General features: G+C 36.5%; 1 protein-coding gene and 1 long non-coding RNA gene across 9 annotated transcripts in view; one reads left to right on the plus strand and one right to left on the minus strand.

Moving 5' to 3' along the window:
* Positions 1 to 1,022: 1,022 nt before the first annotated feature.
* The window catches only part of dock10 (dedicator of cytokinesis 10), a 103,944-nt gene continuing 91,312 nt past the window's right edge, over positions 1,023 to 13,654 (minus strand). For 5 of the 8 annotated variants that reach the window (XM_083525434.1, XM_083525437.1, XM_083525433.1 and 2 more), the window contains 17 exons: positions 13,472 to 13,581; positions 13,098 to 13,213; positions 11,850 to 11,987; positions 11,383 to 11,565; positions 10,785 to 10,895; positions 10,476 to 10,691; positions 10,334 to 10,391; positions 9,790 to 9,888; positions 7,526 to 7,632; positions 7,313 to 7,435; positions 7,119 to 7,232; positions 4,054 to 4,200; positions 3,759 to 3,969; positions 3,177 to 3,367; positions 2,548 to 2,648; positions 1,254 to 1,392; positions 1,023 to 1,105 (listed from right to left, as the gene is read on the minus strand). In XM_083525434.1, coding sequence (XP_083381560.1) covers positions 1,058 to 1,105; positions 1,254 to 1,392; positions 2,548 to 2,648; positions 3,177 to 3,367; positions 3,759 to 3,969; positions 4,054 to 4,200; positions 7,119 to 7,232; positions 7,313 to 7,435; positions 7,526 to 7,632; positions 9,790 to 9,888; positions 10,334 to 10,391; positions 10,476 to 10,691; positions 10,785 to 10,895; positions 11,383 to 11,565; positions 11,850 to 11,987; positions 13,098 to 13,213; positions 13,472 to 13,581 — 2,212 coding nt within the window. In that variant the 3' untranslated portion in view covers positions 1,023 to 1,057. The remainder of the gene's footprint in view (positions 1,106 to 1,253; positions 1,393 to 2,547; positions 2,649 to 3,176; positions 3,368 to 3,758; positions 3,970 to 4,053; positions 4,201 to 7,118; positions 7,233 to 7,312; positions 7,436 to 7,525; positions 7,633 to 9,789; positions 9,889 to 10,333; positions 10,392 to 10,475; positions 10,692 to 10,784; positions 10,896 to 11,382; positions 11,566 to 11,849; positions 11,988 to 13,097; positions 13,214 to 13,471; positions 13,582 to 13,654) is intronic. The other 3 variants (XM_083525440.1, XM_083525439.1, XM_083525436.1) reach the window with 1 other exon arrangement.
* On the plus strand, positions 8,022 to 9,281 carry LOC310717810. Its single transcript, XR_014530938.1, has 2 exons — positions 8,022 to 8,412; positions 8,446 to 9,281. It is a non-coding gene; the product is annotated as an uncharacterized lncRNA (long non-coding RNA).

Consider the following 13,654-nt stretch of genomic DNA (forward strand, 5'->3'; position numbering starts at 1 on the left):
GGTATGGTACTTCTTACACTCAAGCTAAAAAAAAAAAAAATACACTGGAGACTACATTCATAAATTTTGCGTAAACATCTACCTTAAGAAAATATCACTGTTAATTTTTTTTTACTTGTCCTTAAGGCCATTTGAGTTTCTCAAAAGCGTCTTGTTTTTCCCCCAAAACACCTCTTTTTTACAAAATCAGTTATGAAGTAATATAGAAAAGGTTCGTAGTTTCTCAGTAAAATGTAATAATTTATTCAAACAAACATAAAAGCCAAATTCATTAAATTTTTCTTTAATTTATCAAAACAAAAAATCATATATTGTTTATATATATATATATATATATATATATATATATATATATATATATATATATATATATATATATATAAAACAAAAAAATTTAAATATTAATAATTCTTATATACAAATTTTAAACAATACATGACAGAATAACACATTTTTAGTCATAAAAACCTTATAAAACAGTCAATTTCTGTTTCCAAAATGTGAGCGTTGCGAGATCTGTGAATGTTAGGATACATTTGTTTGCTATTTGAAGCAGGTCTACATTCATACACAAAACTAGAAGTGTGTTCAACAAGACTATCTGGGATACGCTAGAAAAAAATGGAACATGATTTTACGACAATACCCAATTGAGCACAATCAGATGTAATAATGTAATAAGCCCTCTAACAGGATTGTAGGAAGGTCTTGCGTAGTTGAACACACCTCAAGCTAATTTAAGGTCACTAATTTAAGGAACAGGGTCTAGGAGAGAAGGCATATGTGAATTTGAGTGTATATAAGAGGAGTGTGTCTGTGTGTGCATGTACGTGTGGTAGTACAGGAAGTAAAAAAAAAAAAAAAAATTCTTTATATTATGTCCTTCATTACCAAAAACAGAGCAGCTGCCTGATTTGTATCATCCACAGGACTGTAAGATTCTATTATTCAGTTCATTTATTTCCTATGAATGTCCTCGAAGTTCCTTTCTGAGAGTAACACTGACAAGGTTCTTGAGTTAAAAAAAAAAAAATCTTCTTGGATCCTAAGTTGAAGCTCAGAAGGCGTTGGTTCGCTCTATAACCGACTGTCTTCCATGTGGAATCTTTACAAGAAAGAGACAAAACATAAATATAACCACAAAAATAGACACAATAAAGTTTTTTGTGTGTGTACTTTTGACCAGAATGCGAAGTAAACAAACAACATCAGAGCTGCTGAACTACTGCGGCTTCTAAGCAAAAATCACAGACCTGTTCGTTCATGATGGCCGAAAGCTCATTCAGCATTTCTCTGTAGTGAGCTTTCATTTCCTCCTGGTACTCCAGCTGGTCCTCCTTTATCAAGCGCTCGTTCACTTCTAGAGCCTGACCGCACGCACTTGCAAACTGCCTGCAAGGGGACAAAGACTGTAACTGCAATACAATCTTTTTTAATTCTTTACAGATATTCAAATATATCAAATAATATTCGTGTTTCACAAATTTAATGCAAATAACCTCCATGGCTAAAGTCTACATGTGTTTTTTTCGCTTATACGATCACTTGCCAGTACAGACATGTCACTGATGCTTTCAGTCCAAAACTGACTGAATGGATAAAAATAACAGTTTGTTTTTGATAATTATTTCACATAAAGGTCATCAGAACTAAATACTGACCCGAATTACCTGTGTGTTTAACGGTTTCAATGCAAACCTTCAAGCCAATCAGAATTGACAGGACAGACCATGGTATAAGACATTCATAGAATGCAGTGTTAAGTCAGTTCGACTCTTCTTTCATCTTTAGCCCATCTGTGTGGTTCTCCACAGGTTTAATTAAAAAAACAAACCACGAACTTCTAAGTAAAATATTCTCACCCCAAGCAAGCCCTAGTAAGGTTTCGTTGCAGTTACAAAGAGGATTGACTCAGAATCAATCCAGGTGCATGAAGAAAATTAAACATTTCTTGCACACTGGGGCGTTTTGCAAACTGATCCGAAAAACAGAGCTGTAGACCTGCAATAATGCATGCATTCTGAATATATGAATGTTGTTTATTTAATTATCAAAGCATTTTATTATGCATACTTGGCAATAGGTTAGTTTTTTTGGTGTATTACTGACCAACAGTTGAGGTTTACAAGTACATTTGCAGTACATACACACCCCTCTGCCAATGAAAACCCAACCAAACCCAAGCAAATAGTGAAGTAAGATATCCATTTTGCTCAGCTACAGACTCAGCAAACGGGCTAATAGATGTGAGAGGAACCTCATCCTCATGCATTTTGCATTTACATGGACAGTTACTGCTACATTAGCATACATAATCCATGACAAATCTAATCTCAAAACCTGCTGGCTAAGCAGTATGCAATGCTAGCAAACATTGAAGGAAATATCTGTGCACAATGGTAACTATGTGTTTCAAGTTTTGCCTTTATAGCCTTTATAAACCAGCAATTCATTTTTCTATATTTGTGCTTAAACCTCCAACACCAAACATTTTGCAGTTCAGTGTAGATGTACGTTTTCAGTAATGACTATAGGTAAATAGGGTACCTGAAGATCTCTTTGAGCAATTTGACCTGGTTGTCTGGGTATTTCTTTGCGTTCTTCTCCTCCAAAAATGCTCGAGCGTAGGCCATTGGTCCTGCGTTTACCTGCAGAAAAAATTAATATTAAATACCTGTAAACACCTTTAAATTCTCATTTTTAATTGGTCAGAAGGTTGCTAATTAATCATATATAAAGGTAACTTTTAAAGTATTTAACTTTAACAGACACATCACAGGTTAATATCAATGGAGCACGTTCAGATACATGACTGTTTCTATGCTAATTACCGTGAATTACTGTATAATCACACTTATGGTACTTTAATGATGTTTCCATTTATTTTGCTTTATAATAGTTTCAGGTACAGCTTAACCTTTCCTGTCTACTATTTGTTAGCTGCTATAACACAAGTGATAACAGGTACTAATAGATAAAAATCAATAATTGGCAAATTGCTTGTGCTGATTTACCATGAAATTGTATTTCCAAACACTTTTCTTTTGCTATCAGCTATTTTCATTCAATGCTATATTTTTGTGTAAGTAAGAATTAAGTAATATAATATAATTTAAAGTCAGCTGCTGCAGTGTGTGTGTGTGTGTGTGTGTGTGTGTGTGTGTGTGTGCGTGTACCTTTACGCTGACACTGCCCTGAAGCTTGAGCTGCAGCCGGATCATGTCCACCTCGTCCATCTTGCAGAGCTGATTGAGTTCAGACACTTTACGACTCATTTCATCGATGGCCACCTCGATGGGGTTCATTTCAGTACTCTGCTGCTTAACCACCTGAATTCGCTTCTTCAGGTACGGGAACATGGAGCTCGCTGTTCACAGTGTCACAATGTCAAAATAAATTTCAGATAAATCATATTTTCTTTTATTGAATTTTGACTGACAATATATGTATATATTTATTGTATATTCATAAACACATCAATTTCTTTTGCTTTATTGCCATACAATGGACAAGAAAATGTTCTATACATTAGGCTTCTCTTTACTCTTTTCTACTGTAGCCAGAATATATTTGTTCATCTCTGATCCCTTAGTCATAAAAAGAAACCTATAAGGGACACTTTTACACATGGGAGGACGTGGAAGGCATAAGGCTAAAAAATTTAGCAAACAGCTTTGTCTTATAGTTCAGAAAATGCACAACCAAGTTTTTGAAATAGCGCCTATTCCTATAGAAACAGTGGATATTGTGAAACTCACTGGTCAGGATGGTGCGCCTCTTGCACTGCTCCTCCACATCACCATGCTTCTTGCCAGAAAGAGTGAAGGGCGTCTCGAAGACGAATCGATTGATGTTGTGATTCCTCTCAAAATCAGTCTTCTTTTCCTGTTGCTCCTTCTCATCAAAGTACGGCACCACATACGTGACCTGGATATAGGCGAATTTAGAATCCAGGTCCTTGGTGTTTACCTGAGCCGAGACAAACATGGCATTAAAAATGGCACAAGGTCTTAAAGGCACATTTAGAAGTGTTTTAGAAGCTTTCTGTGGCACCTTGTTGGAGTCCTGGATCATTTTGACATTGTCTGCTCCAAACTTGTCAGAGTAGAGTTTGAGGAGGCGCTGAGAAATCTCAGAAAGACCTGTGAGCTTCGGCTCTTTGTAGATAAACTCCTTGTTCTCCTCCTCTTCAAAGAATCCCTGTCAGACAGGCCAGTGTTAGAAGTGTTTTCAGTTCTGTATAGATGTGTCTAGATCCTGCTTTAAACCTTGGTATACACTGTCCTCATGTGGCTACAATGTTAATAACTCTATCCTGCATTATGCTTCATTGCCAGAACTGTAATGTGCAGTATCTCACAAAAATTTGTATACCTCTCACATTTCAGCAACCATTTTAGTATATCTTCTCAAGGGACTATACTATAGAGATGAAACTTGGATATATTTTATAGTACCTTAATTTCCAGACTATAAAGCGCACCCATATATAAGCCGCACAATATTTGACAAATATTGTTTTTTTTAACATAAATAAGCCGTACCTGTCTATAAGCATCAGGTGTCTACACTAATGAACTTTACACAGGCTTTAACTAAAGACACATTACACACGGTGTAACAGGTGAAATATGTTGCGCTTCCTTTAGGAGCATAGCGGTATTTTTGGAATAGCTTGGCGCTGCATTCTTCCGCTATTACTGCGTGTGTTCAAGACGAGGATTATGTCCTTATTATTTTCTGATGCTTATTTCTAAGTTTCTTTGACTAACCCGTAACGCTGTTGCCAAAATAAAAAAGCACGAGTTTTGGAAACCTGTCTGTGCTTATATGATTTCAGTTGCAACTGGAATAAGCTCTCCCTTCACCCAGACTCAACGCGTTACAACGGCTTGTATCTAAACAGTAGCCGACCAAGAAAGTCATTGTTCACTGTCTTCCTTCTTCCTTTCACAACTATTTCTCTCGGGAGTTTATCTTTTGGCATCGTCGTGCATTTGAAAAAAAATGTTTTTTTATCCTGATGCCGTGCAGCTCAGAACACAGGTGAGGTGCCTTTTTTCGTTTCCGTCCGGAAATATCATTGTTCTAATGTTATGGGGTTTAGTTTTTTGGCTTGAAGTCTGTAAAATCGGGAAAAACCCAGGAAAAATGCATAAATAAGCCGCTTCGTTGTTTAAGCCGCGGGGTTCAAAACGTGGGAAAAAAGTAGCGGCTTATAGTCCGAAAAATACGGTAGATATTGAAAAATCAGGGCAGCCGATGGCTGATTTATGATCCCAATTTTTTTGCCTGTTGTTTTTGTCTACATTTCTTTCTTCCCCCTTTATCACATAAAATCCAATCATTAATTAATAAAACGTGCAGAAAAATGCTTAAATTATACATTTATTGAACAACACAAGCCTTTCCAATCAGTGCACTTGTTAGCAGGTTTTAATCCCTACCTGTATCCTAAACTACAGCGGGTTGAATGATTGAAAATTAGCAATATATTTAAACAATTAAATTCTTTTCTGCACCATTCACAATTCTCTAATCCTCAGAAAAGTCTTTGCCATGAGGTGCCATGCTGAACATCCAGTGGTCAGTATGAGAGAATTGCACTTAAAGCACATTTTAACTGCTCTAATACAAGATACACAAATTTATATGGTCCTGACAAGCAGACAAAAACACGAACATGAATTGGACATGTGGCTTTGCATGATTACACGCGGACAGCTGTAATCAGTTAGGGTGTACTCACTTTTTTGCGTTATTTTGACAATAATGGCTGTATGTTAAGGTTTTTTTTTTTTTTAGAGGAGAGTAAATCTATACTTCTGTCCAAGCTGCATATTGACAACTCTAAAATATATAAATTTTGAAATATATATATATAACAAAATTAATTTCTATAGTATTGTCCCTTGAGAACATAGAAAAAAACAATTTCTAAAATGTGTGTAGTGTACTTACTTTTGTGAGATACTGTAAGATTATTTGGATGAAAGCACAAAAACACTCATCTTTCACATGACCCAAATGTTAAAGCAGTTAATACAACTGCAAGACACTGCCATTAGTTAGGCTATTACGATTGAAATTATATGGATTAAAACATCTCTGTTCTAACTGAGAGCTTTCTATCTCAAAAAAAGATAATTATATGTCCATATTCCACAGACTTCCCGTGGGCTCACCACCTGCAGGAGGGACCGTAAGGGATGGTGCTGTGAGGATTGGGCAGCAGTCGAAGGCGGGGGCCTGCTTAGACTGCTGCCCCCGCGACCCGAATTATGAATAAGCGGGAGAAAACAAATGAACGAATGAATATTCCACAGAGTCAGAGTAAGCCATAGACATAAGCGTGACTTACAACACATATACAACACAATACACAGTAACATACCATACATAAATATGTATGTACGTAAAAAAAAAAATATATATATATATATATATATATATATATATATATATATATATATATATATTTATATATTTATATATATGTGTGTTGAAATATTAGCTGTGTTGGAGAAAGAGGTATGGTTAAGTTGTTTAGAGCAGGAAGTTGGGGAAAAGAAAATGTCAAAAATGTGAGTAAAGCAAAAAAAAAAAATCTAACTTACCACCGCCTGACACAGACAACCAAAAAGGAAGAAAAGAGCAGACGGAGGATTTTAAAGAAAACAGTGTGAGAGATGATCCTGTGAGATCATCCTCAAAATGAAGAGTATAAAATACAAATAAGGGCATTTTTATGTGTATTATCTGCATTTTTTCGTTTCTGTACAGTCAAAAATCACGATATATTACTTCAGGAGGATTTTGAAACTGATCCGCGCTGCAAACTTGCCTATTTCTATCCTTCTTACGTGCATCTTCAATGCTCTCCCCATTGTGCAATAATATAAAACATACATGCAATACCACTTTGACTAATCTAAATCTGTACATTTTGTGCAATAATATTTTTTTCCTTTATAAAACATGTGCAATAACTTCTATATTATTTTTTATTTATTTAGCTTTTTTTTATTTCCATGTTAAACTGGAAGGTTCTGTCACCAAAATGTTTGCACCTTGTAAGTGCAAACATACTTGGCAATAAAGCTCTTTCTGATTCTTACCTGTCCGTAGAAAGCCACGCGGTAGTATCGGCCAAACAGACGTTTCTCCGAGTTCACAACCTCGTTCACCTTCAAATAAGAGCGGTGAATGTCGTAGTACAGCTCTGACAGCCTCTGTAAAAACACACACATGCACACACGTTCATTTTCTGAAGGAATAAACTCTGTGACCCACCTAAGGTACTAAAGCTCACCTTGAAATCTCGTCTCTTCTCAAAGACCGCGATGACTGGCTTATTGATATCTGCTATGAGCTCATGCCGTTCAGACTTCCACAGATAATCCACACACAGCTCGAGCTGCTCCACCAGCGTGTCCTATAAAACAGAAATGCCAAAAAATAGACATATTAAAATACTATTATACAACAGAGCTTCTAAAAAAAGCCTAAAACGTTTGTTCAGTACCTCAGTGTAAGGTGTATCCTGGGTCCCAGCATCCTCCTTCATGGCTCCTTCCTCCTGCACGTTGGGGGAGATGTTCAGAAATGCAGGCCAACCCATACTGAACGAAGCTTTGGGTCCCAATCAAAAAACAGAAAAAAATGCAAGAGGAAAAGATTATTAAATGATATGTCTGCTCATGATTATGTGCATATTCATACATTTATTTATCCAACCACTCACCACTTTAGGCATCACCTTGGCTATGTAACAGTTTGTGTTCAGATATTTTCTCCTCATATTTTTAGTACATAATTGCACAATTTTATAAATATTTGGTGCATGTGAATGGTGACTAGCATGCAGTATTGGTTTACACACTTGTTAAACAGCATGGTGAACTGCGTTTGTGAATGCCAGCCAATATAAATTCATTCATATCCATAAAAAAAATAAAGTTAAAAAAGTAATTAATTATAAAATTAAATAAAATATTGTAAAAAATTATATATATACACACACACACACACACACACACACACACACACACACACACAAATATTAGAGCTGTCAATCGATTAAAATATTCAATTGCGATTAATTGCATGAATATCGTGTTAACTCATGATTTATCACAACTTAATCACACATTTTAATTATTCTGAATGTACCTTAAATTAATACTATTTAAGTTATCATTAACTAAATAACTGTAATATATGTTATAAATAGAATAATGTTATGCTAAATCTCTACCTTTGTTATTAATTATTTTACACTCATGGAAAAAATTATTTTTATACCAATTTTGTTTTGGAGATGTGATGTTTCTATAGTTATAAGTAAATTTTTGTTTGTGGTTGTTTTAATTGTTAAATATGGTACGTAGCTTCTTTAAGAATTATGTTCCGGTTCCGCGTTGCATTTCCCCAGTTCGTGATAAGAGGTCAATGCTGTAATTGTCTTGGAAGGACACGGGCTGAAGTTTCTTTATTAATTTGTTCTTTTTATTCGTTCAGAATAAAAAGTGCCCAGAAAAGTCTTTCTTGTCGCATAATCAACATGAGCATGGACACATAGGAATGCTTTATTCAAACGACAAAATACACTTGTAAATGTTTTATAGTAATTATGGCGTTTTAAATGACGTAAATAATCAGGACACCAAACAAAACTTTTGCTATGTTTCCATACAGACGGTTTTAATGCCGGATGTGTGCATCATGAGGGATTTTGGTGCTTGATTTGAGACTTGGTGCATAAGTAAAACAAATGTTTAGTGATTAAACATTTTTCATATTTATTTAGATATTTTTTACAAAAATGGTCAACCGAAATTGTGTGCCGCATTAAAAAAATTAGTGCCTGTAAAATAAATCTAGGCATGACCAGGCATGACATCATACTTTATGGCCACGTGCCTAATATCGTGTTGGTCCCCCTTTTTCACGCCCCTAAACATTCGTGATCCGTCGAGGATTAACAGCATTAACTTCTTCAGCAATTTGAGCTCTAACTCGCTCAAATTCTTATGTTTGCTCATCTATCCTTTATCCTTCTATCAGCTTTGAGGTCAAAATGTCATCTAATAATATAGACCAAATAGAACGCATAATGAGCAAAGAAAGGGCAACAGGAAAATGTCCTACATTCGTTTAGTGATCTGCAGTAACTGAATTGGGTTACTGTGGTTTAAATTATTCATGAGTTTACATTTTGGGACAGGGCCAAATCAATGTGATATAAAATGTCACCACTCCACCACCACAATCATGTGAATTTTTTTAAAATAATGATAATAAAGAATATGAATAAAAACAAGTGCATAAAATAACAATAACATGCACAATGCCCTATTTCCCAATTTCAGAATCTTTACTCGAAAGTAGTAAAGTGAAGCACCATTGTGATTTGCCTTACTGTCCTGTATATCAATGAACTTGATTAAGCCAAAGGAGCTGTAATTACCATTAGGTCAGGCAAGTTTTTTTTATAAAAAAAAATAATAATTTGATGCTTATGAATTTTATCTGAATCCCCCTACAATTTTTTATATTGTACCTGGCTGGAAGAACTTAATCTATAAAATGGCCCTAAATGTAAAACACTCATTGTCACTCATTGTATTCATTGTCAAGGCTTGGAAATAGCATTTGTGCCTCAGGACCCATAATTTAAATATAAAACGTCACACTCCAGAATATCTGTTAGAGCTAAGTCCAGGACATACTTCACAATTGACACCCACTAGATTTTTTAAGACATGGTAAGGTGGACGAAACACTCACTTTCTCCTTCTTGGGGGGTTAGTAAAGGGCAACAGTTAATTACATTGGCCTCCTCTGTGCCCACGCTTGAGATCCGTGCCTTTTCAGGCTTCCAGTAACCTGCGATTGCAAAATGGGCAGGAGGTTTAAACAGAGGTTCACGTTCATGTCTGTTACTCGGGCTCTCAGCTACTCGCGTTTTAGCACATGCTTCTACAGGCGAACAAACAAACAAAGGAAGCAAAAGTGTGCACTGAAGCTGTGGCACTCTATATCATTCATGCACACATGCAAAAGCACCAGGCCCTCATCGTAGCTATCAGGCCTTGGGGAAGCCATTTAAATGATCCTTCTTTCCAGGCAGCAGTCACTAAAACAGCGTATTTGATGCAGAGGGGAAAGAGAAGATTGTGGTTTTGCGGAGAAAAAGGTGTGATGTATGAAGAGAACGAAGATATGGCAAGCAATCGATTTCCGAGTAAGGTGTACTGCACTGAAGAACACAACACTGCATGCAAGGCACAACAGGTAGCATTGATGTTTGTGGCCAGCAGGGGGCACTCACCTCTCCTCTTTAATGACTCAGCTATGAGGGCCGAGATATGGATGTAGCACATGGCAGCCTGAAACACACAGCATCAAGACATTTAGTACTTCTTGGTAATGGTCCGTTACTTTTCGGCGGTTAGTTTTTATAACTCATTTACCTCAGACAGGTCTCCGTTGCGGACGTGGATCTTGGCCATGCTTTCTAACCAGGTGCGCCGGAGTTCAGGGGTGCTGGCGTAAGAGTTGGCGAGGCTATACTGCAAGTCCACCAGCATCTCCGGGTCCTTCTCATGCTCCTTCATTTGCGACGTGGCCATCAGGACGGTACGGATTCGTTTCGTCAAATCCTTCACGTCAGCTGGGAATGTCGTGTTCTGACAGGAAACGAATATAAACTTACTTTTTGTACGACGTGCACAAGAGCCTACAAAAGTGAAGATGTGTCGGAAGAGGAGTTTGGCGCTTACTTTAAGAGGCACGTCTCCATTGGCAAAGTTGTTAATAATGGCCAGGGACTGCTGGAAACGTGAGCCTCCGATACCTGCATCTGCAATCAGCTGACTCACAGCCTTAATGACCTGTTAGAGTAAAAGTATAGAAATAAACACAGCCATGTTTCCTTGCTTTCCATATTTACCATGCTTCATACAGTGCTGTGCAATAGTCATAGGCATCCTGTTTTTATATATAAATTCTGCAGATTACGCAGATTTTTCATGATGTTCAATTAATTAATTTTGGTACAGAGCCTAATTAGCATCAGCAGGACTCCAATACCCCCCCCCCCCCACCCGCCTTCCATCAGCATGATAAATTCAACAGAAGCGTGTGAAATAAACCCGATGAAGCGAAGAGAAACAGATGATTGATGAACCAGTAACGCTCTACTAAACTACCACACGATTATTCCCGAAAGTGTCCTCGCAGTTATTTGTGGCAGTCACCCCGATGTGGTTTTGAAAGCAGTAAAGACAGTACCAGTTGATGCAAAACAGCAGCTTGCTTGCTTTCACTTTTTTGCGAAAGAGGAAGATGGCATTTTAAATAGTTGTCACACGGACGAACCTGGAGGTGAGAACGGACGATACACTTGCCCTTGGTAAACTCAAAATTCTTTCTCATGAGGAAATAGAGAAGGGCGGCTGCTTCGGTTTGCGTGCTACTGGAGCGATGGTTACAGCATTTCAGAATCTCGTAGCACAGACAGCCACATAGGTCAGCCTTCCCTTGGAAAAAAACACAGGGGAACTACAAAGAGAAAGACAGAAAAAGAGAGAGAGAGAAAGAGAGGGAGAAAGAGTGAGAAAGGAGAGGGGGTTTGAGGCGCTTTTTAAAATTCTATACATATACACAATTTGTTATCTTACTCAGACAACACAGGATGCTCTAATGAAGATAAACGAGTCAGTAATAAATTTGATTATAACAAATGAGCTGTGTAGATAGATATATGTATATGTGTGTGTGTGTGTGTGTGTGTGTGTGTGTGTGTGTGTGTGTGTGTGTGTGTGTGTGTGTGTGTGTGTGTGTACCTTCTGTATGAAGAGGCGCAATGCAGCAAAGACGTGTCTTAGCGTGGTAGTAGACTGATTGATTTGGAAGAAGAGCAGGTAGGTGTCGAACACTTTCTTCATCAGAGAGTTTTGACCTTCATCCTGCAGTAGCTGTTTCTATATAGGAGGAGATGATAGAAGACATTGGACACAATAAACCTAATAATTCTTGAGAAAAAGCTAAATATGTGAACGAAATATATATGTTTAAAAGCACAGAATTAATGGCACTTTCCATTAAGAGCATTACACGATCATTATGATTCGAATTAGCATAAGCCTTTTCAATCAGAAATACTGTTTTTCTGCCTTAATTATTGTTAAACCCATAAGAAATACACTGACGTTCGTCGTTACTTAGAAACAAAAAAAAAGGATGTATTTGCTCTCAGTTCCAAGGAACTCTTTTTGTTGGCTTTCGCTGTGTCATCCTGTCCTGGGGTATAAATATTACAGGTAAAATCTGTTTGTCTTCAACCACCATGCCAAAAGAACAAAGAAAGTTCACAATGTAAGAGACAGATGGCTGGCAACTCAGGTTAAAATTACATAAGCAGTTATTATAAATACTATTAAGCACAATAAACATTTTCAAGTTTTCAAGAAATGCAGTTATTCTTGAATATGACATGTTTCTCATTTACATTGTGCCACTGACTCTGGAGGTTTGCTGTAATTTTGAACTGCGATTAAAGCGAAGCAATAGAATAAATGAACTATATATATATATATATATATATATATATATATATATATATAAATATATATATATATATATATATATATATATATATATATATATATATATATATATATATATATATATATGTGTATATATATATATATATATATATATATATATATATATATATATATATATATATATATATATATATATATATATATATATATATATATATAGCTGTTTGTAGGTTATTATTATTTACCTTATTTACACTATTCCTGTTGTATGCATTTAATAATGCATGAATAGTAAAGTTTTATCATTAGGCTTCTTTAGTCATGTGATCATTTTCTCTAACCGTGAAAGCAGAATAAAAAAATAAATAAATCATAGCTTCCCCCTGTGGAGAAACAATCATCAGCCAAGCATGTCACTAACACACGTATGTGAATCTTTCCATCCACCAGATGGCATTGTCATAAACTCACATCTACCAGGTGATTGATTGATCTAGCACACAGAGCGGATGAGTGTCTGCTGACCTTGTGATGCTGCACAAATAGTCCCAGGACATCGAGAACAGTGAGGGCCACTTCTGTGGACAGGTTGGCTTCGATGTCTGTCGGGTTGAAGTTGTCATTCTCAACTGAATTCCCATCTAACACACACGCATACACACACACACACACACACACACACACACACACACACACACACACACACACACACACACACACGTGATATATTCCATTACATTACCATGGAAACCCAGACAATATATTCTAATTGCTTGAAAGAATTTCTTTTAACCCAGTGTATAAATAATGACTAAAAGCATGTAAACGCCATGATTTCCAAGAAGAAAACCTGAGGTATTTAAAGGTTAGCTAGCTAAGATGTTTAATGTAACAATTACCTGTTTCCATCATCTGCAGCAGTTTGGGGTTGGTGAGGGCATTCTTGCCTCTGAGAATGGGCATGGTGTGGGAGCGAGCATGTCTATGCCCATCCTGACCTGACAGCATCCTGATTAGTTAAGAATGAAGAACATTGATAGGTTAGGTGACTTTAAACATCCAGCTCATATCAATCCTGAGAG

The sequence above is a fragment of the Silurus aristotelis genome, assembly GCF_946808225.1.
Source record: "Silurus aristotelis genome assembly, chromosome: 22".
In the NCBI taxonomy this organism is placed as follows: Eukaryota; Metazoa; Chordata; class Actinopteri; order Siluriformes; family Siluridae; genus Silurus; species Silurus aristotelis.